Source organism: Aspergillus heteromorphus (assembly GCF_003184545.1).
Source record: "Aspergillus heteromorphus CBS 117.55 chromosome Unknown BO70scaffold_1, whole genome shotgun sequence".
NCBI classification, from domain to species: Eukaryota; Fungi; Ascomycota; class Eurotiomycetes; order Eurotiales; family Aspergillaceae; genus Aspergillus; species Aspergillus heteromorphus.
The window spans coordinates 219,756-246,266 of NW_020290406.1; the positions used below are offsets into that span (position 1 = coordinate 219,756).

The window sequence follows — 26,511 nt, forward strand, 5'->3', positions numbered from 1 at the left end:
GCCATCGGGCCAAACCTGAGACAAACCATTGCAAGAAAGATAGATAGCGAAGGACACGACAGGCCAATAGTGAATAATAGTATAGTTGATGTGGGAATCCTGTCAACTGACTGGGGTGTCACCATTGACATGCTGGAGACGTCCGGTTTGCTGCGGGCCAAGAAGGAAGATGGCAAAGCTTGATTTGCTGAGGGGAAGAAGGGCAGGATAAGAATGGGGAGGGAGGTCGGGGGGAGAGGGGAGAGGGGGAGGAGAAAGAGGAGGAAGAGTTAGAGCTGGAGATGAGCTGGTGAGGGGCAGCCAGCAGGAAAGAACCCCAAAGGCGGGGATGGGGATGGCCGGAGTAATCAGTTTACCATACCCGGTACCTCGATACCTAAGGCCATAAGGTACCAAGGCTGTCAGGCATCAAGGCGCAAGCTCCAGCTTGGCAGTTTGCCTTTTCGGCCACCAAACCATCGTCATCGCCTCCATTTCTCCATCCTCCTGCACCGGCCACGTCTCAATGCCGACGAAGCCATTGATGCGAGGCTGACTTTCGCCCATTTCCAACGCTCTACCTCCTCTCCCCTTCCCCGATTCCCCCCCCCCCCAAAATTGGTGGGCCCGACTTAAAGCAGCAGCTACATCAGCATGGATTCGAGCTACAAGGCCCGCAAAGAGGCCTTCGTGTCCAATCTGTCCGGTGGGAGCATCCTGGAGATTAACGCCGTGACGCTGGTCGCTCCGGTAAGTAAGATAGATACGCCGATGGAATCGCCTGGACTGGACCGTCTCGTCAGTGTTGCTAACCCTTGCCTGGTTTCACAATCTCCCAGGCCGCTGTTCTGCTCTGGTCCGCGCTCCAGTCGCGCCTTTCCTTCTTCACCCCCTCCAGCCCAGCCGCGCTAGCGACCGACTTTCTGCTCAATGTGCTGGCCATTCTGTTTGCCACGACCATCTATTCGTCTGCACCATGGACACTCAACCTTCTCCTGATCGCCCCCGCCCTCCTCCTGCTCCTGAACTCGAGACCTCCCCGCAGCCAACAAAAGGCTAAGCCCCCACCGAAAGCAAAGCCCGCCGACAAGGATGCATCGCGCGTGGCTGAGTCCCTGCCCATCCACCCGTTCCTTACGACCTATCGTGCCGCCATGATGATCATCACTTGCGTAGCCATCCTGGCGGTGGACTTCCCCGTGTTCCCGCGCAGGTTCGCTAAGGCTGAGAACTGGGGCACGTCCCTGATGGATCTGGGCGTTGGGTCATTCGTCTTCTCTGGAGGAGTGGTGTCTGCACGCTCGGTGCTCAAGGGTCGAAGCAACGGGGCTCCAAAGGCTCCCCTATGGCAGCGACTGGTTTCGTCTACACGGCACTCGGTGCCTCTACTCGTGCTGGGATTGATCCGGCTGTACAGCGTAAAGGGCCTGGATTACGCGGAGCATGTGACGGAATACGGTGTGCACTGGAATTTCTTTTTCACGCTGGGTCTGTTGCCACCGTTCGTGGAGATCTTTGACGCGTTGGCTATTTTTATCCCCTCGTATGAGGTTCTCTCACTGGGTGTCGCGGTCTTGTATCAGGTCGCTCTTGAGTCGACGGACCTGAAGAGCTACATCCTGGTTTCTCCCCGTGGGCCGGACTTGCTGTCCAAGAACCGGGAAGGGGTGTTTTCTTTCTTGGGCTACTTCGCGATTTTCCTTGCCGGCCGTGCCACTGGCATTCGCGTCATTCCTCGCGGAACGTCCCCGACCAAGACCCCCCAGCAGGCTAGGAAGGGCGTGCTTGTGACACTGGGTATCCAGGCCCTCTCATGGACCGCGATCTTTGTCCTCAATTCCACTTACGCGCTCGGCTGGGGCGCCAACTTCCCCGTATCGCGGCGCATGGCTAACATGCCCTACGTGGTGTGGGTGTCCGCCTTCAACAGCGCCCAGCTGTTTCTGTTCTGTCTTCTGGAGACGGTCTTCTTCCCCTCCGTGCATCGCACGTCGGGGAAGGATGGTGAGGCGGAGCGGGTCTCGTTGGCCACGAGCCGGATCATGAAGGCATTCAACAAGGGCGGGCTGGCCATTTTCCTGGTGGCCAACCTGCTCACGGGGGCCGTGAATCTGAGCGTCCCCACGCTCGATGTCAACACGGCGCCCGCCCTGGCCATTTTGGTCGGATATGCGGCGGTTCTCACCGGCATTGCGCTGGGACTAGACCGGGCTGACATCAAGTTGGCCTTCTGAGATGTATCTAGATGACAAATTCTCACACAAAACTTTCTTGTACAGATAGCTAGCTTGTAACCCCTTAGAATCCGGCCGTAGTTGTGCATGTGGCAGCTCCGTATAATCACGGGGATGAACCGCGGCTTAAGAGCTCGTGCGGGGACGCGCCCAGCTGACTGACCGACCAGCTAGCTACTCAACCCATTTCCTCTCAGACTGGCTCTTCCGTCCATCATCTTCCAATTCCAGCTCTCCACCATCGCGCCTATACGGAAGAGAGTTCCCACAATCTACCGCATCATGGGCGAGAAAGCTCGGTTTTTCTACTACCCGGAGGTCCGGCAAGGCCCCACCGTGCCGTACAAGAATGAGGACCAGGTGATTCCTGTTTTCCGAGGCACTCCTCTGGCCATCGGCGCCAGCCTGTACGCTCCACTCCACTCTTCCACTTCATCCTCATACCTTACTACCAACCCCCCCAGACCACACACAACTGACTTCCAACCCAAGCATCCAGAACATCGGCCTCGTCCAGAACTACTTCTGGCGCAATGCCGGCTTCAGCATCATCCGCGATCTGCCTCTCGACCAGTACTCCCCGCGATACGATCCCACCGTGATCCCCGTCCTCGACACCGATAATAATACCACATCCACCACATCCCCAGCGACGCTGCCCGTGCCCACCGAGAAACGGACAGGAAATGTCGGATACTATACCACAGCCGACTACGTTGCTCTGTACAAGTCCGGAGAATTGACTCCCATCGTCCTCGTCGAGACCCTGCTCCCGTTGATCCGCCGCGATGCCAGCCCGCCGGGCAAGCACTCGGTCGCCTTTCTGGATTCGCAGGTCGAGAGGATCCGCGCGGCTGCGGAGGCATCGACGCAGAGATACAAGGATGGATGTCCGCTCGGTCCGCTGGATGGCATCCCCGTTGCCATCAAGGACGAGGTGCACATGGAGGGATACCGACGGACACTGGGCAGCAAGATGGATTTCACCGGCGACGTCCGCGGCACGTCTTGGTGCGTGAGGAAATGGGAAGAAGCCGGTGCTATTGTCATTGGAAAGACTACCATGCATGAGCTGGGCCTGGGTAAGCCATTCCCATCCCAATCCCCATCCCACCACATCTAACCACCCTCCCAACCCAGACACCAATAACAACAACCCCAACTACGGCACGCCGCGAAACCCCCACAACGCGAACTACTATTGCGGCGGCTCATCGGGGGATCCGGCTACGCCGTCAGCTCCGGCCTGGTGCCCATCGCCCTCGGCGCCGACGGGGGCGGCTCGATTCGAATCCCTTCATCATTCTGCGGAATCTGGGGACTGAAGCCCTCGCACGGGCGAGTCAGCGGGTCACCGACCGTCTCCCTGGCCTCAACAGTAGGGGTGTACGGCCCGATGGCATCCAACCTCGACGACCTGGCGCTCGCCTACCGCATAATGGCGACCCCCGCCCCCGCAACCGCAGACCCCCTCTCCTCGACCTTCCCCTCCCCCCTGTCCGAACTCGCCGCCCACCTCTCCCTCAAAAGATCCCCCAGACCGATCGGCATCATCCCCCCCTGGCTAACCCACACGCACCCCACCGTCCTCCGCATCTTCAACCGCGCCCTCGCCCACTTCACCTCCCTCAACCACCCCATCCTCGAACTCGATATCCCCTACCTCCCCGAAGGCCAACGCGCACACGTCCTCACCATCATGAACGAAATCGCCTCCGGCCTCACCCCCTCCCAAATCTCCTCGCTCACGGCCCCCAACAAAGTCCTCGTCTCAATGGGCATGTGGCAAATCACCGGCCAGGATTTCCTCGCCTCGCAACGGCTCCGTAACCTGCTGATGGCTCATCTCGCGTTCCTGTTTCGGGAACACCCCGGTCTGGTGATCCTCACACCTACAACCCCGATCCCCGGGTGGGAGATCGAAGGCGGGGAGAAGGATCTCGTGAATGGGCTGTCGGATGGGAAGACTTCGGTCAGGAATATGGAGTTCGTCTGGTTGGCGAATTTTACCGGGTGTCCGGCGGTGAGCTGTCCCGTTGGGTATTGTGGGAAGGATGGGGATGGGGATGCGGTTCCGGTGGGCTTGATGGCTATGGGCGAGTGGGGGACGGAGGAGGATCTGATTGATTTTGCGAGGGAAGGGGAGGGGATTTTGGGGATGGAGGAGGTGAGGAGGGAGATGGGCAGTGGGAATGGGAATGGGAATGGGAATGCAGGGGAGGAGGAGGGTGCTTCGGGATCCGGGTTGAGTGTTCCCGCTGGTTGGGAGGATGTTGTTCGGCAGGCTGTTGAGAATATGCGTTCTTAGTATGGATGGAGCTTGTAGCTTGTAGAATGGCTGGTATAGTGGGTTGGACGGGACTGAACTAGGTCCGTTTCTTTTGAGGTTTGGTGCTAGGTCGGTTGGTTGGTATCTGATATGATTCATGGATACTCCATCAATAATGTAATGGTTGGGAGTGGTGATTGTCAGTCATGTAGAGGGACGGGGTGGTGATGGAGTTGATTAACTTAACCATGTCTATACACCGTGGCATATCTAGTATCCAATAATCAATCGTTGACTAGCTTTTTGAAGGTACATGAAAATTTTGACTTTGACATCCACTCTCCCCTGCTAGTTTTCCAGATACAAATTAAAGCCCGTCTAGTTCATTTCTATTCAAAACCTCAAAAGATGTACAGATATCAAATCACGGGCTGAAAGCAACGCGTTCTAGAGTGCTGCATGGACAATTAACCGGCAAAACTCCGCCACTGCATTAAGTGCAGTAAAGATGCAATGCGCCTGTTTCCAAAGACCAGACTGACAAAGCGCATATTTCAAGAAATAACAAGAGAAAACTGACATAGCTGGCATAACTGCGTTAGAAGCCCGGTGACAATCCATAATAATGGAGGCATTTCAGATATTTGCCCAGATTGTCCCCAGTCAAAAAAAAAAAAAAAAGAACATTGACGATGGGATAGTCAGGCACTCGGGCATGGATAGCTCAATGAATAACTTAAGCAGCGGCGATCTCGCACTTCAGACGAAGATACTTTCACCACGCGTGGGAACGTGAAATTCACATCCCAACCCAGCAGCTTTCCCCTGAGCCTGGAGTTCCCGCAATATGCGCTCTCCCGCGGGTGGACCGTCACACATGTTCTCCTTGATGTGTATGATATAGACCAACAGCCCAGCCAAAGGTGGCTCCGGCCATTGAAGTGTCGTAAGAGGGTCCGAGCTTTCAGCAAGTGCCAAATCAATGCCAACGTCATCGGGAGCGCGGAAAGGACTTGGGCTTGCTCTTTCTGGATCTTCGTCTGGGTCTTCTAGGGCAAGTCGTGCACGGGTGTGACGGCGTTTCGTTCGAGCAGTTCCTCGACGCTGCACCCCATTTTCACCGGCTAGGGCGACTTTCTTCGATCGGGGACTCAGCGCTGGTTCTGTGAGCACCTCAGGGGCACTGGCACGCTTGCGCTTGTGAGCCATTGATGATTCTGGGTATTTAAGCTCGTTCACTTTCTCGGCCAATTGAACTAGTTCCCCGATCAGATGGCGAGGACAAAGATGGCCGTATAGCGAGGCGTCTTCAACATCGTCATTATATGAACATTCGATGAAGATTGCTCGCAGTTGGGAGGTAACAATCTTTGGGGCTGCGGCCTCCCAAACACGTGAGTTGCGCGGATCGAACGAGACAAAGTCGGGCTCGACATCACCGAAGATGATGACCTCCTTCTTCGTCGCAGGGTCACGGATGAAGAAGGCAGAACTCTCGACCGTGGCCCATCCTTCTTTCCCAGGAACGCGAAGACCCGGAGAGAGCTCTGGAGAGACAATCCTGATAAATTAGTCTACCATTTGTTAGACCAAGAATGCGTGGCTCACCCTGTTCCCGCTTGTTCTTCAAAGGAGTGAGGATAACTCCCATATGTAACGCTGCTCATCCGGCGTTGAATGTCATTCTCAGCGATGAACCGCTGTTTGCAATGCCCATGACTGACGCCGAGACACATGGCCAACAAGCCCTCGCAGACCCGCGTATATCCTTTCTCATCGCCGCGGCCCATCATAGGATTACCACCCTCTACCAGACGCTGGTAAGTAACGAGGCCCGCCCCGCCATCTTCGTCAGATAGATTAGGCCAGATCACATCGTTGAACACATGAGTTTTGATTGCCGCCACTACAGACGGCAACGCAGCCAGGGCCTTGGCTCCACTTCCTGCCTCTAGAACCGGCGTGTTTATGGCAAACGCCGAAAGATGGTCAAGATGAGGGTGAGTTATGAGAACAGCCCCAATGATGTTCCGGAAAACGTGCGTGGCATTTGCCGGGGCATTGTTGTGAGGTAGCTGAAGACCAGCAAATGGGCCCTGGGTTGACACCTCCTGGTTATTATCACATGGCTCCAGTGTGTGGATGATTCCGCACAGAAGGGTACCTGCATCCACGGCAACCACTGAATTTGACGACCATTTGGTTGACGTGGATCGGACCAGAAGCCCGGTGACCCTATCCTCACGAGGGCCTCCTGTCGGGCCCTTTAAAGACAATGTTAGTCGCCGACCATAGATGCAAGAACCCGAGAGCAGTGAGACATGATGCAAAACTAATGAACCTAGGACAGAGACGCGCAAGGAAATATGTGAGACATGGCGTATGATCGCCAGCGATTCACGGCGACTGGAAATGACAACCTTCCAATGATCGGAAGTATGCGACTAAGACGATCACAGGGCCACTCGAACAGAAAGCTCACGGGACATACGAACGCAGTAGAGACATGGACAACTTACCAAGACAATAACTTGTAAGCCTGGAGAGTTGGACTGCCCGCTTTCGTTTTCTGGATGGGCTGTTCCCGCGTATTTCGACTTTGCGTTTTGCATCTTCAGATGAATTCCGTAACCGAGAAAGAGCGTCAGGGTCGACTGCAGCAGGAACCAATCAATTTCTTGGTCACTCAAACTCTTAGCCCTTTCCTTCAAACGGATCCCAACTCTCTTCCTGGGAAAAGGTTTGGGTACTGCCGGGGCCCCGTTTGGGGACACCCAAAAGGATCTCGGAGCGCAAGGTGATGCTTAAGCTTGTCCCTCCCGTAGCACTCCCAGCACTCGCCGGCTATCACACTTGCCGTCCTCGGTGTTGCCCGAAGAATAACCAAGGCGAATCAACGATCTTCGCGTCAGAAGCAAGTGCTCCACCTAGCGCGTGATCGCTCTGCAGGCCCTTGCTAGTACTGAGCGGCGGAGCGCAAAGTCGAGGGAGGCTGCTCTTCCCGCGGTTCGCTCTGCGGAGGCCTGTGAACGGGTGAGTTCTGGGTGGCCCACATGCGCGGCACTCCAACAAACATGAAGGCTGCTAAAATAAGAGCGACAACGATCAAAGCTGTTCGAGAACCGGACAATGGGGTTTAACCTACTGCTCGGAGTGGCAATCCGGCCAAGGCGACTAGGGTTCAATCCCACAACCAATGGCTGCGGCGGTTTCCTCCCATAGATCTGGGGCAGGTCTGTGTCGCACCGGCGCTCCAGCAGTTGGCAGTTCCTCGTCCGCTACTGGTCAGCTGCAGGGCGCTAATCTCCGGTCTGGGAACACCGATGATGCAATGGCTGGCGGTATGATGAGAAGAGACGTTGGCAGCGAAAACCAAAGCGCAGTGGCTTATATGGCTCCAATAGCGAGATAGTGATGAGGTTTCTGGGCTGGGCGGGAATGCGAGGCACCGTAGGACACGGGGAAGGGGATGGGATGGCGAATATTAACTGCAATGATCGGATGGTTGATCTGACAGTTGGTAGCTTGACGAGACGTGGGGTGTCGCCGAGGAAGAAGGATGGAGGAGTTCAGAATGTCGTAGTAGTGAGCGTCGCGCGACCAGGACGACGCCGTGCAAGGAACAGAAACTCTATTGGGGGATGACTAAGAGGCCCATATGGGCTGCAGACAAAGGCACGGAGGGCGACGGGGGATCTGGCGAGCATCTTGCATCCTTACATTGGGGGAAGGGGGAAGAGGGAGGAAAGAACAAAGAAGCAGAGGGGAATCCGGGGATGGAAGTACGTTGGTGGTTGGTCGATGACGCGGGAGAGCCTCTGGATCTGGACGAAGCGGAAGGCGCTGGATGCGGAAGGAACAGCCTGGCCCAGGCACCATCGTGGAATGCCTGATCGGGTCTTACTTAACTTCCTTGGCTTAGTTACTGGCTTACTTTTTCTACGACTCGTACTCCGTCTTTGTTCCTCTTCTCCCCCCGCCAGGTCTCACTTGGGTTCTACTGTGGGGAACGGGCACTCCGCGCGGCGAGACGAGTACTCAGCACGGTATACAGCGCGACCGGGCACAAGGCAGTGATATGTTGCACCACTGGATACAAGTCATAGACGTCGTGCTAACGGAAAGCTACATATACGCGATGAGACAGTCGATATAAATAGCACGGTATGTGATGGATAGAGAGCAAAGACAGATTCCCCCGAGAAACTCCCCGATAAATCCACCCGGCTCAAAGGCAACGCGTTATTTTGGACATGAATGTGGAAGAGGAAAGGGATATCATGGGAAGCAAGAGGTCGAATGATCGGATCGCTCCCTCGATCAAGGAACGCGAGGAGACCCCCAACGTCTCAGGGTGGTGGGATAGGCACCGGACTGGGTTGTCAAAGGTGCTGGGATAGTATATATGAACTATATACTATAGGAGGCAAGCCGTTCCCACCACCTCAGCCGAGTACGAGGCGGATCGATCCAAAACACGATAAAGACAGAACGATCAGACCCTATATACGTAATTCATCATTGCCACGTCTAGCGGCGTAACCGTGAAACCTAATCCGTAGAATCCGCCTGTGGAACGCCGACCGTAGCCGCTAAAATCAAGGAACAGTAATAAGAATGTACTCGCGTATTCGGGGGGCTTAACAATGCCGTATACACATCGAAGAGTCGCTTCGCCAATAGCCGATGAGGAATGATAACAATAGAAACGAAGAGGAAGGATTCCCGCCCTCAACGGGGGTCGCCCGTGTGCGGGTGGTGGCCCTCACGGTTGCCAACGGCGGCGGCGTAGCTGGGTATCGGGGGCTGGCCCCGAGATTGCGAGTCCTCACTGCCTCTGCGGCTGCCGTCCGGACTGGAATACTCGGGGGGTGGGATCTGGTCCAGGTCTTCATCGGTATCCAACAAGGGAGATTCCTCGCCGTCGCCGCCATTGTCCCGGCTGGACCCTTCTCCGACGTCTTCGTTCGAGGGGATGTGGGAAAGCTGAGCCAGCGAGATATCGGTCGGGGACCGCACCGGACCAGGGCTGGCAGACGGCAGAACGCGGACCGTCGAACTGGTTCGCGCGTTATTGGCGTCTTGATAGACCCGGTGGGAGATTTGCGCAGCACTCTCCCGGCCAGACTCTAGCAGGATGCTGCCTTGCTCGCTTCCGTAGGGCGGAGGCGGCGCCAAACTGCCAGTCATCGGGGCCAGACCCCATTTCTTGACATTGGCTTCGATGAACACGAATCCCATCTGACCAAAGTTCACGTGGACGGCACAAGGCCCGTTGGCTCCGACAGTGGGGAAGTAATTCTGCGTTTTTTGCCCGTGAGCCACATCCTCCAGCTTCTTGCCATTGCGGGTGAAGAAGATCGTGCCTGACCGAGGACGGTACCCTACACCGATTACATCACCCTGTAAAAGCTGCGGACCGTATGGCGTCGGAGCGAACGGCTGGTTGTGCCTCCTGTGGCCCGTTGACTGGTATGCGACCGATGATTTGTGGAAACCTGATATGACAACTAGTATTAGCAACCGCCCATCTTCCACTCATCAAGACGATGACGCACCTGGTAGTTTGAATAGGGGGTACGGTTTGGTAGTCATTCCGATGCTGATAAGGGTGTTCTCGGGCTTGTCATAGACCTTGGCCTCCCAGTAATAGACGTCATTCTGTTTCGGAACGGGCAGATTAGTCTGGACGCTGCATTCCGAGTCATAGAATTCGATTTCGGTCCGGCCCTCGACAAAGCAGTTGGCGATTTCCAGCTCCGGTTGAAACTCCCACGCGGACACTCCCTTTTCTTGGATCGCGAGGAATTGTGATAAGGATATATCGGTTTGCATCGACTCGGGGGGGTTGGCTTCGATAAATGCTGTGCATTGATTAACACCGGACCTCGATAGCGCTTTGGGAGAGTAATATCATGACTGGACATGGGAAGCTCACCCTTAGCTCTCATATACTCCGACCGCGACAAGTCATCCATCACCTCCAAGGCTTCCGCCTCCTCGCGCGCGAACGCCTGCTCATCGTCGAATTCACCCGGTCGGCCGATGCGATCGAGGATGATGCGACCGCGCTGAGTATATTTGAAGAAGAAGAAGACGGCCAGCACGAGCACAGCGACCGCGGCGGAACCAAACGCCGAGAGGACGCCTATCAGGATACCCTTGCCGGTCGAACCCGATGAGTTGCCACCGACGCTAACCAGACCGCCATTGTCCTGGGACATTGCCAGCAAAACATGTTCGATATCGGAGGCGATCAGGGTCTGGTCGGTAGATGGAAGGACGGGAGCGGCGGTCGGATTGCCTCGGATGGCCGTGGCCAGAGTCGAGGGAGCATCGAAGAGAGCACCGGGCCTCGATGCCTCAGATCCCCGCATCGTTCATTGACTGGTGGACGATCTCGCGTCGACACGGACTCGCTTGCTGGTCGTACGTGCACGCCAGAACCGAGGTCAGATAGGGGAAGGAAGGAACCGTAGGGAATGGAGATGGATGGAAGAGGTCGTAGGAGAATGGATGGAGATGAGGGAAGAGGGTTTGAAGGAAGTGAGTGGGCGAGGCTGATGAGGGAAGTTGAGGGAGGAAGAAAGGCGGCGGCGCATGTGGGTGGATGGGACGGGTGGGGAGGGGGGGGGGGCGAAAGGCAGCGACGCTTCCGGGCGATGCGTTCGGATGACGGGCTTAGTAGTTAGATACTAGATAGTTGTTGTCCCTGAACGCTGTGGCAGATTGCGGAGCCACGTTGGAGCTTAGATTGAACTGTAGATATGCTGGCTAGGCCACCTGCTTACTGCCCTACTGCTGTCGCGAGTCGCGCAGCTACATGCCTGTCTATGCAAGGCCCCAGCAAAGGGGATGATGTGGATGGCGCTGATGAGATGTGAAAATTGACTGTATCCATGCCTGATTCCTGCCTATCTATCCAAGGACCTCAAGGGTCTGGCAGGTATGATACGGTACTGGGAGCCGAGATGGCCGCCGAAGCCTTGCTGTGTCCGGTAATAAACCCGTTCCAAGGGGTATGGATATGGCCGGCGAGGGCTAGCCCGACCGAGAGTACTCCGTATTAGCAGCTCTACTTAGAACTAACTACTCACGGACTCCGACAGTCACTCCTCGAGTCTCCCTCCGTTCTTATCGCCTCCTGCTTCTCGCCTCGCGTGTACTCCTTCGCGTGCCCATGTCGATGCCCTTGCCGCTTCTTCAATCCTGTGAAATGCCCTTCATTGCGTGATGCGTGTTCCAATCCCCCCTGAGCTCGTGTCGGCCTTGATACCCGTGACATCCATGTGACGACGACGGCGCGCGGCAATGGGTTGGCTAGATAATAAGTATTGTGGTGAATCCCCTCCAGTCCCCGTCTCCCAATTCCCCAGTCCTCTACTAGTATCCAGGTAGCCGCAGATATTGCATCCAGGACTGCCCTGTACATATAAAGTTATCTGGCTCTTCCCTCTTATGTCCTTATGGCGCGTGACCCGAGTTGGCCGCGAGCTCGGGATGGCCTTGCGCCATTTGTGCGTGAACCGCAGCTTCAACGATCTTTTTACGCACAAACCACGCAGCTGCCTCATCCGCCCCCCAATTCCCACTGCCTACTTCAAGGATGATCCCTCCTACTCCTGACCTCTTGCTCTTCCTTCCTTCTTCCCATATAGACCTTCCATTCCCTCATCCCTTGCCTGTAAACCGGTTAGGACGTACGTACTTGCGACCTGATCTGCATACCTAGGCGCCGCTGCCACGGAGTATTATTTAATCTCAAACCGGAGCAGCAACAGCGCTCTCTCTGACATCAGACATTGCCACATTGATTGCTGGATGACACGCCCCTGGCTGTCACGCTCATTAGGTGTGTTGCAGGATCTGTTTCGTGCGCGTGGGGATTCATCCGCCTGGGCTGACTGTCAGAATAGTGGTCCTTGAATTTCTTGTCCGATCCCGCGTCAACTTCTGGACGATCGCTTGACCCGCTCTCATATACGGTGTAGGGCTCGTCTCCCAGCGGCCGTGTCTCGCCTTTTCGACAATCATGGCGCAATCAACAGATCCTGCCGGACAGGACTCGAGGATTCGGAAGAGCATCTTCTTCGTTAGCAATATTCACTGTTCCTCATGCGTGACGTATGTCAACGAAGTACTTTCCTTCTTCGGGGGAATCAAGACCATCGATGTGTCGGTCCTCACTCACGAGGTTCGCGTCGTGCACACCGCAGACACCCAGCCTTCCGACCTGGCCACAGCCCTGGGGGAGGCGGCCTTCGAGGTCCACCATGTTACCACCTATGAGCCCCGAGGGTCGGTGATATCCGAGCTGGATACGACCCCGTGGCTGCCGCGAGACTCAGGCTTTTTCGTCCCCCGACCGACGCACACCCAAGCCCCGGGGAACCGACACGTCGAGAATTGCGATGCCTGCCGGAAGGAGGAGCTGGACCGGCTGGCTGCCGACGAGGACCTGGCGAGCGCTTCCCTTCGCCAGCCTACTGCCGTCTCCAAGAAAGGTGTCGTAGCCGTCGAGTCACTGGGGGAGAGTGGAACGCCGTCGACTGCTGAACAAAAATTCAACGCCCGTGTCAGCATTGGTGGCATGAGTTGCGCCGCTTGTGCAAACAGCATCACGAATGAGATCACGCAGCTGGACTTTGTCGAGAATATCACGGTCAACCTTCTCACCAACAGCGCTGCGGTGATCTTCACTGGCCCGCAGTCCAACATCGACAAGGTGGTTGAGCAGATCGAGGATATCGGCTTCGAGGCTTCCCTGGACGAAGTCAACAAGATTGTCTCCCCGTGCACGACAAGCTCGACGGGCTTCGTCGCCGAGATTGCCATCATTGGCATGACCTGCGGCTCATGCTCCGGGACTGTCACGCGAGGGCTTGAGGAGCTACCGTTCGTCACCGAAGTGTCCGTCAACCTACTGACGCACAGTGGAAGGGTCGAGTTTGAGGGGCGAGACCACGTCGATGATATACTGGAAAAGATCGAGGACATGGGGTTTGATGCCTCTGTCAACAGTGTTCTGCCTCAGAATGGAGATAACGACCGGGAGAAAGTCGAAGCGCGCACGATCTCCATCCACGTGGATGGCATGTTCTGCCACCATTGTCCCGCGCGGATCCTCGACGCCGTGAAGGCGCTTCCGGATGTCACGGTGGAGGGCAGCCCGTCCCCCAAAAACCCAATTCTGGCGGTCACATACACGCCTAAGCCGCCCTCTCTCACGGTGAGAACCATCCTTCAGGCCATCGACGACGCACACGAGGCCTTCACCGCCACCGTCCATCATCCGCCCAGCATCGAGGACCGATCGCGAGCGATGCAGCGGCACGAGAGACGGCGACTGCTCACCCGCTTTATCTTCGTGCTGATGGTGGCGATTCCCACCTTCCTGCTCGGCATCGTGTTCATGAGCCTGGTGTCGTCGAACAACCAGACCCGCCAGTTCCTGGAAGAGCCCATGTGGGTCGGGGATGCCTCGCGCCTGGAATGGGCTCTCTTCATCATGACCACCCCGGTCATGTTCTATGGAGCCGACATCTTCCATGTGCGCGCGATGAAGGAGGTCTATTCGCTCTGGCGCCCGGGTAGTCGGGCCCCGTTGCTGCGCCGATTCTATCGCTTTGGCAGCATGAACCTGCTGATTTCCGCCGGCACGATGGTGGCCTATTTCTCGTCCCTGGCGGTCCTGATCATGGATGCAGTCGCAGGCTCTGGCTCTAGCACCCACAGCTCCACATATTTCGACACAGTAGTCTTCCTGACCATGTTCATCCTCGCGGGGCGGTTCATGGAGGCATACAGCAAGGCGAAGACCGGAGACGCGGTCGCATCCCTTGGAGAGCTGCGACCGACGGAGGCGCTGTTGAAAGTCAGTGACGCCGGTGTCGATGAACACCGGCGCATCAACATCGACCTCCTCGAAATCGGCGATGTTGTCAATATCCTTCACGGTTCCTCACCTCCCGCCGATGGAGTTGTTGTTAGCACCGGATCCTCCGGCTCGTACCAGTTCAACGAAAGCTCGCTGACGGGAGAATCGCGACCGGTCAAGAAGTCGGCGGGCGACGCGGTGTACACGGGATCCGTCAACGTCGGACAACCGGTGGAGATTCAAATCTCGGCCATTGGCGGCGCATCGATGCTGGACCAGATCATCTCCGTCGTGCGCGAGGGCCAGAGCCGACGGGCGCCCCTCGAGCGAGTGGCAGACCTGCTCACCTCGCACTTCGTCCCCATAATCACCCTGATCGCCATCCTGACATTCGTCATCTGGCTGGCGCTGGGACTGTCCGGCACGCTACCCGGTGACTACCTTGACGTTGCACGCGGCGGTTGGACCTTCTGGAGCCTGGAGTTCGCCATCGCCGTGTTTGTCGTGGCCTGCCCCTGCGGTCTTGCGCTGGCTGCTCCCACGGCCCTCTTCGTCGGTGGCGGATTGGCAGCACGACAGGGCATCCTCGTCAAAGGCGGCGGTGAAGCCTTCCAGGAAGCCAGCCGTCTCGACGCGATTGTTTTTGACAAGACAGGGACTCTGACGGAGGGGGGCAGCCTGCAGGTATCCGCACACGAAGCCCTGATCACCGATCCGGACACACTGCAGGTGGCCTGGGCTCTGGCCCGCAAGCTCGAAGAAAGCAGCAACCACCCCATTGCGCGCGCGATTTCCACCTTCTGCAAAGACAGGCCGTCTGCCACCGTCCTCAGCGCCGACATCGAAGAACTGACCGGCCAAGGCATGAAGGGGTCGTTCACCGTCTCCCTCCAACCCGCCACCAACCAACCCCCAACCACGCTGCAATACGAAGCCGCCATCGGCAACCAGCGTCTCCTCCACACGCTCCAACCCGACTACGACCACGACACCACCTCCCTCTCCCCAACCCTAAACCAATACCAATCCACCGGCCAATCCACCGCGATCCTCACCCTGCGCTCCCTGTCTTCCGACCCCGAGAAATCCCTCTTCCACCCAGCCCTCATCTTCGCCATCTCCGACACCATCCGCCCCAACGCCGCAGCCGTGATCTCGCAACTGCAAGCCCGCAAAGTCGCCGTCTTCATGTGCACGGGCGACAACCAAACCACCGCGCACGCCGTCGCCGATCAGATCGGCATCGCCCGAGCAAATGTCCTCGCCAACGTCACCCCCGCCGGAAAAGCCGCCTTCGTGCGCCAAATCCAAGACGGTCTTCCCACCATCAGCCCAAGCCTCAACCCTCGAGATATCAGAGACAGCAGGGAAATAACCCCCTCGACCCTCGAATCCCAAACCCCTCCCCCGACTCAGAAAAGGAACATCGTAGCCTTCACCGGCGACGGCATCAACGACTCCCCCGCCCTCTCGGCCGCAGACGTCAGTATCGCCCTGGCCTCCGGCTCCGACGTCGCCATCCACTCCGCCAGCTTCATCCTGCTGAACAGCGACCTGCACACCATCCTGCAGCTCGTGCTGCTTAGTCGCAGGGTGTTCGCCCGTGTCAAGCTGAATTTTGCCTGGGCGTTGGTGTATAATTGTCTCCTGGTGCCGGTTGCCGCGGGCGTTTTTTATCCGATTGTTAGTGGGCAGAAAGAAATGGATGGGGGCGTGGTGGATACGCACTGGCGATTGAGTCCGGTTTGGGCCGCGCTGGCGATGGCGTTGAGTAGTGTTTCGGTGGTTTGTAGTAGTCTTGCGCTTGGGGTGAGGTTTAGGTTTTGGAAGGGGAAGGGGAGGGGGAAGGGGGAGTAGGTGGTCGTTATGGTTACTATGAGATGGGATGAATGGGATGTGGTGTGATGAAATATGATATGATGAGATGAGACAATGACTGGGACGATCGATTGTGGGTATAAGATGGAACAGGAATTAGCTTGAGCTCTTTGTATATTTCAACTCAAATTGATACTATGTCATATGATTTGATTCTTTGTGGCTTTGGCTTTGGCTTTGGCTTTGGCTTTGTTCCTGTTTACCTGCTTACCTGCTTACCTGCTTGCTTGCTTGCTTATGTCCTCCTTCCTTCTACTCCGTATTACAGTCTCATTGTGAAACAGGAACAGAAGCCACTTGACTAAAAAGGCGCCCAGACACCAAGGTAGGTAGGTAGGTAGCTAGTAGCATTATCATGGCACTTAATCTTAATCACTTATCAGGTAGTAGGTAAGTAGTCAGGTAAACACTATAGGTAACTAGTAATACATACTATAGGTCTGGTGTAGTCTGTTCAAATTCAAACGCCAATACTGTAGACTACTAAGCATACTTTAGTAGTAACGACCAACACCAACAAAACCGAATGATCAAGTGAAACTACTACTACAGACAAGAATATGTAATTCTCCCAGATGACGTAGCCGTAGTTATCCCACTTCTACTCCCATTTATAATCCTAGTAACGGTAGACATACTCATACTCATACTCATACTCTTCTACTAATTCCAATTCTAATCCTTACCCTCAATCCCAGCAACCAACAACCAAGGATAGTAGATACGCTCCCATCCTAATCACCCAACCACGCAGAATAATCTAAATCTAAATATAACTCTAATGTGATCTAATCTAACAACCTAAAACCGAAACATCAAACCCCCTCCCCCCCCAATCTCAATCACAATACCAACTCCAATAGAGCAATCTTACCCCCCCACCCCCCAAACCTCCGCAATCTTGCGACTCAACACCTTCGCAATCTTCTTCCTCCCGACAAGACTCTGCATGCGGTCCGCCACCAGATCCCCCCTCTCAGCGGGGGACACCTCCTCAAAGGCGCGCAGAAATGCCTGCGGGGTGGGCCAGCGGCGCTGGATCTCGAGGGCTTTCTCGCCGGTGACGCCGCGGATGCAGAGGAGCATTTTCAGGAAGATGTCTCGGAGGGTCAGGACGTCGGATTTGGAGGTTAGTGCTGAGAAGGTGGGGACTGTTACTGCGTAGGTTGGTGTGGTGGGGGAGGTGGAGCGCAGAGTGTCGAGGGTGCTGAGGTAGGAAGTGGAGGATGTGAGGTGGTGGGTTTGGAGGAGGTAGAGGGGGTGTGGGGTTGATGTATCTGGGCCTTGTGAGGATGATGATGAGGAGGGAGGAGAGAACATGCGCTGGAGGAGGAAGGTCATTCTAGCCAGATACCGGATAGAGTCATCTAGATTCTTCGTGCGTTTGACGAAATACCCATTCACAACCTGAGTCGAGCCGATAGCGGAAGCGACCATCTCATTGTACTTTGCACCATTCGTGACGTCCTGCGTGACGGTGAATTCCTCGATCAGGTAGATAACGTGCTTGATGCCCGAGCGTCGGAGCCGGAATTTCTGCTCGTGGAAGCGCCCGTCTTTCATCGAGCCGATCAGATCGTCCAGCCGCTTGCGCTCGACGATCCAGTCCAGCATCATCTCGTCTCCTTCTTCGCCGTACTGCGACAGGAACTTCGGGTCGTGGAATTTGGCTACCCACATCGCGTCGCCGAGTTCGAGGGCCCGGACGTCCAGTGATACCCCCTTCTTGCTGAGCTCATTGGAGATGTAGTCCCGGTCTTTGGAGGAGCGGACTTCCCGGATGTCGAGGACGAGCTGCACGGTGAAGCTGTCGGGGGGGATGAGGATGGGGTCGACGGGGCCGGGGTCGCTGTCGTGGATGGGGCGGGGGAGAGGGTCTGGGATGGTGGATGAGGGTCCGGTTGTGTTGGTTGATGGCTCATCGCAGGTGTTTGCGACCTGCGCGTGTTAGTCTCGTCCGGGGTAATGGTGACGGTGGTGATGGTGGTGGTGTGTCTACCGATTGCTCTGCAAAGGCCAACGTGCCCTGACCCGAGGTCGGGGCAGCCTTTTTCATCCGCTTCGCCACCTCCCACCCCTCCTCCGTAAGGGCATACTTCTTTAACGGGCGGCCGAAATCATAGACAATCTCCTTCTGCAGCAAGGTCTTCATGGAGCTCCAAGCCGTATGAAACTTGGAGGGATCACTCGGGGCCGTGAACGAGCTGTCGCAATTCGGCTGGGCCTTCTCGACCAGCTGCGCTTTGGTCAGGCCCTGCGACGAGTTCTCGTCCAGAGTCGCCAAGGCGAGGATCAATGCATACGGGCCGGATCGCAGTGTCGGCACGTACGGTCTTGCCTTGCGGGGCTTCTTTGCTGGCTGAGCCTCCGTCGTGCCGTCTTCCGAGACGCGTTTGCTGCTTGCTACGACAGTCAGAACCTGCCCAGGCTGTGAAAGCAAGGGGAACTTACATTTCTGAGGATGCTCGGGCATAGGCAGCCCATTTTCCTCACAGTACGCCTTCAATTTCTCCGTCAGCCGGTCGCATAGTTTCGGACCCAGTCCGTTCAGCTGCTGAGCCTCCGAGGGATGGTGAAAGACCAGCGGACAGGCTTTCATGGACTCGTATGCCTTTTTGTATCTGCAGGAAGTTAGTGTCTACTGTAGTTGCGGATAATGATCCAGAGAGGGCAGGCATACACTATGACCCCTTTGCTGTTGCGCTCGCGAGCCTGGTCCAGCCATTCCTGAATCCACCCCAGCAGCAGGGGATTCGCGCAGGTGTCGCTCATGGTGTCGCGCCACGCGTGTTCATTTCAGCACTTCACTATATCAGATGGGTTGGTTGGATTCCAGTTCCCACTACCACTAGGGCCGAGGGCCATTCGTGAGAAGTTTGGATGCGGTCTGGAACGCGGCGACGCGTATTTCCTCTTCGGGTGGCGGTAATAGACTATGCGGGTTATGATTGGTCCGTTGATCGACTCTCTCGTAGAGGGTGGGTGACGACCACAGCGATGAGGAGAACAGGTTGTGTGCCGTAATGTAAAGATGAGCAAGTGGAGATTTCCAGATGAGTCTGATCCTGGCAAGATCGCATCTTGAGGCAAGTGGGACGCGGCATCGATTGCCGCCGATTCCAGGCTGCGGACGATCTGGTTCACGACACAAGAATGACGTCGTAGGGCCGCACCCCTGCGCGCCAACAAAGCAGCCAGCCCTTAAAGCAGTTCGTCTCCGGTTTCAGTCGACAGCTTTTGTATCATATACCTATATCTTTAGTCTCAATCTGAAAATGTCCCTCAGAGATCCCTCCAAAAATGCCGAGCCGGTCTCGTATAGCTCGAAAACCAGCGGCAATGATATCATCGGCGCGGACCGCACCACCACCGAGATATCCGGCCCTACAGACAGCCATGTGCTCTCGCAGGTCGACCAGGATGAGAAGGGACTGGCCCAGAAGGCCGGTGCTACGGACACCATCACCGACCTGGGATGGGATCACTCGCCGGCCGAGATCAACGAGCGGCTGGTATCTGGTCTCGAGAACGACGACCTGTGGATGCTCATCCGCCGCTTCAACAAGGTAGCTAGCCAGATAGATCTTGCGTGGATACAGGGTTGACTGACCGATGACAGCAAATCTACTACGTGAAAGCCGTGCCGGATGCGCCCATGCAACGCCTGGATCTCAACCGGGCCGAAGATGAGCAATTCTCCCCGGACAAATTGCGCGCGACCCTCGAGCGATTCTACACCACCATCGTGGTGTCGCTCACGGCTTTTGTCAAGCACATTGCCAGGCTGCGATCCTGGAGGGAGCGGCCGCGGACCTCGGCGTTCTGCGCGGTAGGTAATCGAGGCCCAGTGTCCCATTTCAAGTAGCTGACGTCCCAGGTCTACTTCGCCGCGTGGGCATTGGACCTTCTCGCGCCCACCGTCTTCGCGGTCCTCATCGTGCTGGTTATCAGTCCTGAGTCTCGGACATCACTGTTCCCTCCGGCGCCCATCGCCCTCGTGGACAAGGATACGGGGGGCGTACAGAAGCCCAAGGCTGGAGTGCTCGGTTCGCATGACAGTGTCACTGGGGCGCCGGAGAACATGAAGGGTGAAGCCGCCGAGCAGGAGGCCTCGAATCTGATCACCAGCGTGGCGAGCGTGGCGGTGGGCAGCGTGGCCGGGAAACACGATCAAGGGACCCCGCAAGATGCGCCCATCGAGGAGTCTGTTCCGGATGCCATGGATATCGTCTCCAGCACGGCGGATGCGCAGACGGCTGCGCACGGGGAGGCCACAGATGAACACCATGACAAGACCAGACAGCCGATGAAGGACACCGTCTACAACGGGGCGAACATCTCCATGCGGATCCTCAGCGACATCATCGACACCTACGAGCGATTCGGGAAGTAAGCATGCTCCCTGACGCATTCCACTGCCCATAGAGTTACTCACTCACCACCACAGCGCCTTATCCCCGACGCCCCCGTTCTCCATCCTCACGCCCTATATCCGCCTCACTGCAGTGCTGTCCGTCGCCTTTCTGGCGTCCCTAGTCACCTCCAGCTACGTGCTCGTCAAACTCACCACCTTCGGCGGGGGCTTGCCTTCTTCGGCGACCCGCTCATCCGCCGCGCCGTGATATACCTGAACAAGGAATACCCTCGCTGGGAGCGCCTCCTCGAGTTGCAAAAGTATCCCCCCTCCCAACTCCCCCATATGCTATCTCATACTCATACTAACGCCCTCCAGCTCGCTCCTCAAAGGAATCCCCACCAACGCCCAGCTAACCCTCACACTCCTCCGCATCGGCGAAGCCAATGGCGCGCCCCTCCCGCCACCCCCCTCTCACGCCCTGCACCAAACCCCCTCCAGCCAGCCCCGATCTCCACCACCGACGTGCCCCTCGACGCCACGCACGAGGAGATCTCCCAAGCCATCGCGCCCTCCTCCACCTCCCCCTCCCCCTCCCCCTCCCAATTCCAATCTCACTCTCACTCTCACTCCTCCCCGCCCAAGAAAAGCTGGCTCACCCGCACCATCAACCTCTTCCGCAACACGACCGCCACCAGCCTCGAAAGCAAGCTGGCCATGGACCGCGCCCGCGCCGCCATCGGCTCCTCTCGCGCCCAAGGCCGCGTCGGCGTCCTCCACAAAAAGGGCCGCATCACCCTCCCCTCCGGCCCCATCCAGTACGACGCCCGCTATAAAGGCAAACGAGGCGTCGTGGTCATCGACCAATTCCAATCCGAATCCGAATCCCAACCCCAATCCCAACCCACCACCACCACCTCACAACACCCAATATTATACTTCACAACCGACCAATCCGTCCGCCTCTCCCCACCCACCTCCTCCATCTCGCACCGCCCCAAGGGCTCCGTCCTCTTCAGTCTGCCTGTCTCTGACATCACGGAGATGCGAAAGATCGGGGGTCTCGGCTGGAAGGGTAAATTGGTTGCCGGGTGGGCGGTTGGTGGGAAGGAGGTTGTTGATGGGTTGGTCTTGACCACCGGGACGCAGAGCTTTCCGTTGACTGCGATGAAAATGCGCAATCAGTTGTTTAATCGTCTGGTTGCGGTTGATGGACAGGTTTGGGAATCCGTTTGATACCTTTTTTTTTTTTTTTTTTTTGTGGAAGGTGGTTAACCGCTAAGGGGTGCAGGTTTGGAGGTAATTTTCCTTCTCTCTCTTTTTTTTTTTTTACGGTTTTTGTTCCTGGATTTGGTGAGAGGGGGGAGGAGAGGGAGAGGGAGATGGGGGTGGGGGTGATGGTGGTTGTGATGGTAGAGGTAGATGGGGATAGGGAATAGGGATAGAGAGGTGCGTGGTTGGAGGTGGATTGGATGGATGTTTATATGGATATTGTATAATGTGCTTGTATATTAGTTCATGGTCATGTTCATATTGGTTTCTGCTACGCATAACGATTCCATATATTACTCAGCACTATAAGTAGTTATATGAGGATGATACGTATAAGGTAACTAGTAGATACTGTGCATCAGTTTCACAGTCATATTCACATTGATTTCCGCCATGTATAAAGAGTATCCAAGTACCAGCCAGCATTCTAAAAGTCTACAACCAAACACCGTCTATCCATCACCTATCAACCAAATAATCCCTAACCGCCCTCTCAAACGACTCATCCCTCCTAAACCCCAACGAAACCGCCTGCTGATTATCAAACCGCGTCGGCCAAGACTCCAGCATCGGTCTGAGGGCGGGATCCTCCTCCTCCCTCAAGAGCGCCAACTTCTCCCTCCCGGCTACCCTCTCCAACGCATCCATCATCTCCTGCACGCTCACACAAATCCCCGGAACATTCACCTGCCGAATATGCGACGGCAGGACATCCCCAGGCAGCGACAGCGTGTGGACCAGATTCCAAAGTAGGGTCCTGGGCGAACACAGCCACGATCTGAACTCGCGATCCTCCACCGGAATAACGCACTCTTTCCCGGCCAGCGGCTCGCGGATCATACCGGACAGGAAGGACGACGCGGCGGCGGTGGGTAAGCCTGGTCGGACTGAGATGGTGGGAAACCGTAGAGTAAAGCCGGTGATGAAGCCCCGGCGGGTGTATTCGTTGATGAGCGTCTCGCAGATGAGCTTCTCGGCGCCGTAGGAGGACTGCGGGGTTGGGGTGATGGTGTCGTTGACTATGGCTGGTAGGGGCTGTCCGTAGACGGCCTGGCTGGAGGAGTAGATCACCCGTACTCCCGGACAGGTGTGGCGGAGGGCTTCGAGGAGGTTCCGTGTCGCGTCGACGTTGACGCTCATGCCTAGGTCGAAGTTGGCTTCGGAGCCGGAGGACATGATCCCGTGGAAGGCGTAGACGGCGTCTAGGGATGGGGTGACGACGGAGGAGAGGGCGCCGCCGTGGAGCAGGTCGGTGGTCACGCTGCGGGCATTCTGCGGGTATGTGACGCCGTCGGGGATCGGGGGTGGGTTGATGTCCGTTAGGGTGACGGTGTAGGAGGGGTCGTTGAGGAGTTCTTTGGCGAGGAGTTGGCCGATGAATCCTGCGGCGCCGGTGATGAGGATTTGCATGTTGGCTGGGAGGTGGGTGTACATGGGAGGGGCTTGAATGATTTTGGATATGGGTACTAGTAGTCAGTAGTCAGTGGTTGTCAGAAAACGAAGGATAGACTCTAGACTAAGAAGGTGTCTTGATAGCCCTTCTAGCTAGGAAGGTCCTGTTTGATAGTGATGTTAAGCTCGCACCAACTCCGAGCGTCAGACAGCTTGAGGCTGGTCTCCGCCGCGGACTTGGCCCGTCAACTCAGGTTCTGGTCTATGACGTTCCATCCAGGTACTGGCAGGAACTTGATCCAGGAGTTAGCAAAGTGCGAAGCGGATCCTGAGACCCAGATGCGGTGTCGAGGGACCTGACATCATGGTGGGGCGGCATCAACATAGTATGAGGTTTGATATATACTTTTGGGGAGAGATGTTTCGATGTTTTATATTCCTTTGCGGAATGAGATGCATGTCTGAGATACATTCTGTGTCCCTCATGTTGGAACAGAGATCCCGACCGGAGTCTGTAGCTTGAATGCGCCGATGGGGTGGAGAGGGGGAGAGTCACAGAGGGCGAGAGGAGACACTCAAGAGAGCCCCGCATTTCCCCAGTCCCGTGCGCATCAGGAGAGGAAACAAACATTGTTATTCTGAACAGGACGCGGCGGAGTCTCGCCTCGTGGCCAATTCGGGAATAAATACACACGCGAACAAAGGGGAAGGGCTCAAATCAAGCTACTCGACCGAGTCAGTCTGGAATTCCTTGTCCAACGGTCTGCCCACCTCCGCAGAGCGGGGTTGTTCCTCAGTCCCGCCTCGCCAGTCTTCCCACTCCATCCCACTCCATCCCACTTCATCCCCGGATTTTGTATCTCTCACTCTGGACTTATCCACGGCTATTGTTTGACCCGCAACGAGATTGCTCCCAGACAGCCAGAAACAGCAACCGAGGCGTGCATCGGACTGTTGATCCCCACTCTCACCTGGCGCAGCATGCCGGAGTATCCCCGATCTGCCCGAGTGTGATAACCATGAAGCGCTCTGCCTGTGACGCCGACCTGGACACCCCTCGGCCCCATGAACGCCGCCCTTCCTTCGCCCCCGATGGACGGCCTCCCCCGCCCAAGATCTCCAAAGCCCGCGCCTGTGAGTCCGCCCTGGAGTCCGATGCCGATGTGCAAAGTGGAGACTGATCTAAGCTAGGTGCGGAATGCAAACGCCATAAGATACGCTGCGAGTTCAAGGCCGGGGAAACAAACTGCACCAAGTGCATCCGGAGTGGGATTAAATGCGTGATCAATGACTTCTCGCAAAAGTTTGTCGACGATGATGTTATGTAGGACTTCCCTGCAAAATAATATGGCAAGGAGGCTGACCGTCTTCAGGTGGAAATCACAGGCATCCACCACCATCCAACAGCTGCAGGCAGCAGTCACGCAGCTCTTGCATCAGGGAGGGCTACCAGACCTTTCTACATATTCCAGTGGAGAAGGACTCAGTCCTGTCGGGTCTCAGGAGCGCCGTCTTTCGTCCGAATCACCCCCTAACATCAAGCCAAACCCGCCGAGCCTGATCATGGATGTAACGCGAGAACCGTCCCCGGAGCCCGATCTACAAGACCGCGAGCTCGTGCCAGCGCCGATGCGCAGTCTCTATGAGGTCACGAAACTTCGTAACCTGCGTAATAACGCCATAGAACAGCCCAAGGTAACGCTTTTGGAGGAGGATTTCATATCTCGGGGGTTGATTTCGCTGCAAGAGGCTGAAGATCTCTTCGCCTACTTCAGCAGGACGATGAACCAGCTTCTCTGGGGAGGGATCATCCTGGTGCATCGCAATCTCACGTCCGTCCGGCGAGCATCAACACTGTTGTCGGCAGCCGTTCTGACGGTCGCTGCACTGCATATACCCAATCGTACGGCGACGTTGAACCTGTGCTACGGCGAATACGTGTCGCTCGTGTCGAGCATGTCCTTGACACGCGCGCACACTCTGGATGACATCCGTGCTCTGTGCGTGGGAGCCTTCTGGCTGTCCGAACTGAGTTGGAAACTGTCTGGCCATGCGGTTCGCATCGCCACGGAACTCGGGCTCCATCAAAGCTACCAGAAGATGATGCGCGGCCACAACGACCAATACGAGCGTGCTCAGCTCTGGTACCTACTCTATGTTTGCGATCATCATTTCAGCATCGCGTACGGTCGTCCGCCAGTCATCCACGAAGACGCAGCGATCCGAAACTGCGAGGCGTTTCTGCGGTCGCCCATGGTCGTGCCCGGCGACATCCGACTCCTGGCGCAGGTAGCGCTATTCATGATCCTGACTGAAGCATATCGGACGTTCGGGAGTGACACCGAACAAGCCCTCACAGAAGGGGACTTTGGCCAGCTACGCGTCTACAATGTAGCCCTAGACCAATGGCGACTTCTATGGCAGCCCCGATCAGGTAAGACCCCCCCCGCCCCCCCTTCTCCAAATCAGACCATCGCACCATCTAATGCATTATGCAATGCAGCCGACAGCGCCTACGTCCGCACCTATCCCTCCAAAGGCGTGGTCCTACACTACCACTTCGCCAAATTCCAACTCAACTCCCTATCGCTCCGCGCGCTCTCCCCCACCAACACGCCGGTCTTCTCCATCGACCGCAAAGAATCCGCCAACATCGCCATTTCCTCCGCCATGGCCTGCTTGAACATGGTTCTCGAGGAGCCCGACATCCGCGACGCCATCGTCGGCGTCCCCATCTTCACACACACCATGGTCACCTTCTCCGCCGTCTTCCTCCTCAAAGCCGCCGTCAACTGGAACTCCGCCTACCTCAGCCTGGACGGCCGCCAGGTCCGCCGGCTCGTCGAGCGCGTCATCGAGCTGCTGAACTGCGTCTCCGCCGGCGAGAGACATCTCACTAGACATATTGCCCGCGGGCTGGGCAAGATGCTCGAGCGGTTCGATTCATGGGATACCTGGCAGGCGGGTGGGCCCGCTGTCAATGGACATGGTGGTGGACATGGAAGGCCCGGCGAGGTCAGTCGGTCCGGGAGTGAGGTCCCCGGTGGCGCGAATGCCATGGCGCAGGGCTTTCCACCCCCCGATCTGATTTACGATATGGTGGGCACGTATGGGTTTGGGTTGGATGAGAATTTCCTGGATCCGAGTATGGCTAGTTTTGAGTTCTTGGCTCAATGATAGGTCGGTCTCGTGGCTTGGGTGCTTGCTCTGTTGCTTGCTTGCTGGCGTGAGAGATGGTGTAGTTTCGTAGGATGAT

General features: G+C 56.5%; 10 protein-coding genes across 10 annotated transcripts; 6 read left to right on the forward strand and 4 right to left on the reverse strand.

Annotated features, from left to right (window-relative positions):
* Nucleotides 1-556: 556 nt before the first annotated feature.
* On the forward strand, nucleotides 557-2,238 carry gwt1 (putative GPI anchor biosynthesis protein Gwt1). The gene is made up of 2 exons (XM_025541974.1): nucleotides 557-729; nucleotides 819-2,238. The coding sequence occupies exons 1-2, from the start codon at nucleotides 634-636 to the stop codon at nucleotides 2,211-2,213; spliced, it is 1,491 nt and encodes a 496-aa protein (XP_025403772.1). The 5' UTR covers nucleotides 557-633; the 3' UTR covers nucleotides 2,214-2,238.
* Nucleotides 2,239-2,442: 204 nt separating this feature from the next.
* Nucleotides 2,443-4,779, forward strand: BO70DRAFT_383715 (amidase). Its single transcript, XM_025545598.1, has 5 exons — nucleotides 2,443-2,620; nucleotides 2,706-3,295; nucleotides 3,354-3,447; nucleotides 3,561-4,380; nucleotides 4,435-4,779. Exons 1-5 carry the CDS (start codon nucleotides 2,496-2,498, stop codon nucleotides 4,519-4,521), a joined length of 1,716 nt encoding a protein of 571 aa, XP_025403773.1. The 5' UTR covers nucleotides 2,443-2,495; the 3' UTR covers nucleotides 4,522-4,779.
* A 43-nt stretch (nucleotides 4,780-4,822) lies between these two features.
* Nucleotides 4,823-7,540, reverse strand: pdeA (3',5'-cyclic-nucleotide phosphodiesterase PDE1). The gene is made up of 3 exons (XM_025541975.1): nucleotides 7,002-7,540; nucleotides 6,091-6,746; nucleotides 4,823-6,043 (listed from the first exon to the last, which is right to left on the reverse strand). The coding sequence occupies exons 1-3, from the start codon at nucleotides 7,092-7,094 to the stop codon at nucleotides 5,242-5,244; spliced, it is 1,551 nt and encodes a 516-aa protein (XP_025403774.1). The 5' UTR covers nucleotides 7,095-7,540; the 3' UTR covers nucleotides 4,823-5,241.
* Nucleotides 7,541-8,531: 991 nt separating this feature from the next.
* BO70DRAFT_1091 (uncharacterized protein) lies at nucleotides 8,532-9,119 on the forward strand. The gene is made up of 2 exons (XM_025537860.1): nucleotides 8,532-8,558; nucleotides 8,612-9,119. The coding sequence occupies exon 2, from the start codon at nucleotides 8,740-8,742 to the stop codon at nucleotides 9,022-9,024; it is 285 nt and encodes a 94-aa protein (XP_025403775.1). The 5' UTR covers nucleotides 8,532-8,558; nucleotides 8,612-8,739; the 3' UTR covers nucleotides 9,025-9,119.
* A 94-nt stretch (nucleotides 9,120-9,213) lies between these two features.
* On the reverse strand, nucleotides 9,214-10,859 carry BO70DRAFT_281876 (SSH4 family protein; the record flags this gene model as incomplete). Its single annotated transcript, XM_025539030.1, has 3 exons — nucleotides 9,214-9,980; nucleotides 10,041-10,346; nucleotides 10,421-10,859. 3 exons carry the CDS (start codon nucleotides 10,857-10,859, stop codon nucleotides 9,214-9,216), a joined length of 1,512 nt encoding a protein of 503 aa, XP_025403776.1.
* A 1,376-nt stretch (nucleotides 10,860-12,235) lies between these two features.
* On the forward strand, nucleotides 12,236-16,686 carry BO70DRAFT_401771 (putative copper resistance-associated P-type ATPase; the record flags this gene model as incomplete). The annotated part of the gene is made up of 3 exons (XM_025546990.1): nucleotides 12,236-16,144; nucleotides 16,621-16,627; nucleotides 16,676-16,686. The coding sequence occupies exons 1-3, from the start codon at nucleotides 12,515-12,517 to the stop codon at nucleotides 16,684-16,686; spliced, it is 3,648 nt and encodes a 1,215-aa protein (XP_025403777.1). The 5' UTR covers nucleotides 12,236-12,514.
* Nucleotides 16,687-17,107: 421 nt separating this feature from the next.
* Nucleotides 17,108-19,333, reverse strand: BO70DRAFT_375825 (crossover junction endonuclease MUS81; the record flags this gene model as incomplete). Its single annotated transcript, XM_025545087.1, has 4 exons — nucleotides 18,918-19,333; nucleotides 18,689-18,858; nucleotides 18,237-18,640; nucleotides 17,108-18,175 (listed from the first exon to the last, which is right to left on the reverse strand). Exons 1-4 carry the CDS (start codon nucleotides 19,007-19,009, stop codon nucleotides 17,108-17,110), a joined length of 1,734 nt encoding a protein of 577 aa, XP_025403778.1. The 5' UTR covers nucleotides 19,010-19,333.
* A 167-nt stretch (nucleotides 19,334-19,500) lies between these two features.
* BO70DRAFT_383721 (DUF3292 domain-containing protein) lies at nucleotides 19,501-21,851 on the forward strand. Its single transcript, XM_025545599.1, has 7 exons — nucleotides 19,501-19,803; nucleotides 19,857-20,066; nucleotides 20,115-20,626; nucleotides 20,685-20,793; nucleotides 20,874-20,911; nucleotides 20,970-21,116; nucleotides 21,242-21,851. Exons 1-7 carry the CDS (start codon nucleotides 19,513-19,515, stop codon nucleotides 21,825-21,827), a joined length of 1,893 nt encoding a protein of 630 aa, XP_025403779.1. The 5' UTR covers nucleotides 19,501-19,512; the 3' UTR covers nucleotides 21,828-21,851.
* Nucleotides 21,852-22,322: 471 nt separating this feature from the next.
* BO70DRAFT_282095 (SDR family oxidoreductase) lies at nucleotides 22,323-23,273 on the reverse strand (the record flags this gene model as incomplete). Its single annotated transcript, XM_025539037.1, has 1 exon — nucleotides 22,323-23,273. One exon carries the CDS (start codon nucleotides 23,271-23,273, stop codon nucleotides 22,323-22,325), a length of 951 nt encoding a protein of 316 aa, XP_025403780.1.
* Nucleotides 23,274-24,094: 821 nt separating this feature from the next.
* BO70DRAFT_357196 (putative C6 transcription factor) lies at nucleotides 24,095-26,447 on the forward strand. The gene is made up of 4 exons (XM_025541976.1): nucleotides 24,095-24,389; nucleotides 24,447-24,579; nucleotides 24,629-25,689; nucleotides 25,759-26,447. The coding sequence occupies exons 1-4, from the start codon at nucleotides 24,275-24,277 to the stop codon at nucleotides 26,430-26,432; spliced, it is 1,983 nt and encodes a 660-aa protein (XP_025403781.1). The 5' UTR covers nucleotides 24,095-24,274; the 3' UTR covers nucleotides 26,433-26,447.
* Nucleotides 26,448-26,511: the final 64 nt, after the last annotated feature.

Coding starts and splice junctions, on each gene's coding strand:
- BO70DRAFT_357196 (XM_025541976.1), top strand. CDS start 24,275: ATGAAGCGCTCTGCCTGTGACGCCGACCTGGACACCCCTCGGCCCCAT. Junction 24,390..24,446: donor GATCTCCAAAGCCCGCGCCT/GTGAGTCCGCCC, acceptor GATCTAAGCTAG/GTGCGGAATGCAAACGCCAT. Junction 24,580..24,628: donor TTTGTCGACGATGATGTTAT/GTAGGACTTCCC, acceptor GACCGTCTTCAG/GTGGAAATCACAGGCATCCA.
- pdeA (XM_025541975.1), bottom strand. CDS start 7,094: ATGCAAAACGCAAAGTCGAAATACGCGGGAACAGCCCATCCAGAAAAC. Junction 6,747..7,001: donor GCTTACAAGTTATTGTCTTG/GTAAGTTGTCCA, acceptor TTGTCTTTAAAG/GGCCCGACAGGAGGCCCTCG. Junction 6,044..6,090: donor GAAGAACAAGCGGGAACAGG/GTGAGCCACGCA, acceptor CTAATTTATCAG/GATTGTCTCTCCAGAGCTCT.
- BO70DRAFT_383715 (XM_025545598.1), top strand. CDS start 2,496: ATGGGCGAGAAAGCTCGGTTTTTCTACTACCCGGAGGTCCGGCAAGGC. Junction 3,448..3,560: donor TCGGGGGATCCGGCTACGCC/GTCAGCTCCGGC, acceptor CGGGCGAGTCAG/CGGGTCACCGACCGTCTCCC. Junction 4,381..4,434: donor GGATTTTGGGGATGGAGGAG/GTGAGGAGGGAG, acceptor AATGCAGGGGAG/GAGGAGGGTGCTTCGGGATC.
- gwt1 (XM_025541974.1), top strand. CDS start 634: ATGGATTCGAGCTACAAGGCCCGCAAAGAGGCCTTCGTGTCCAATCTG. Junction 730..818: donor CCGTGACGCTGGTCGCTCCG/GTAAGTAAGATA, acceptor ACAATCTCCCAG/GCCGCTGTTCTGCTCTGGTC.
- BO70DRAFT_1091 (XM_025537860.1), top strand. CDS start 8,740: ATGTGGAAGAGGAAAGGGATATCATGGGAAGCAAGAGGTCGAATGATC.
- BO70DRAFT_383721 (XM_025545599.1), top strand. CDS start 19,513: ATGTCCCTCAGAGATCCCTCCAAAAATGCCGAGCCGGTCTCGTATAGC. Junction 20,912..20,969: donor CGCCTCCTCGAGTTGCAAAA/GTATCCCCCCTC, acceptor AACGCCCTCCAG/CTCGCTCCTCAAAGGAATCC. Junction 21,117..21,241: donor CCCCGATCTCCACCACCGAC/GTGCCCCTCGAC, acceptor GCCCAAGAAAAG/CTGGCTCACCCGCACCATCA.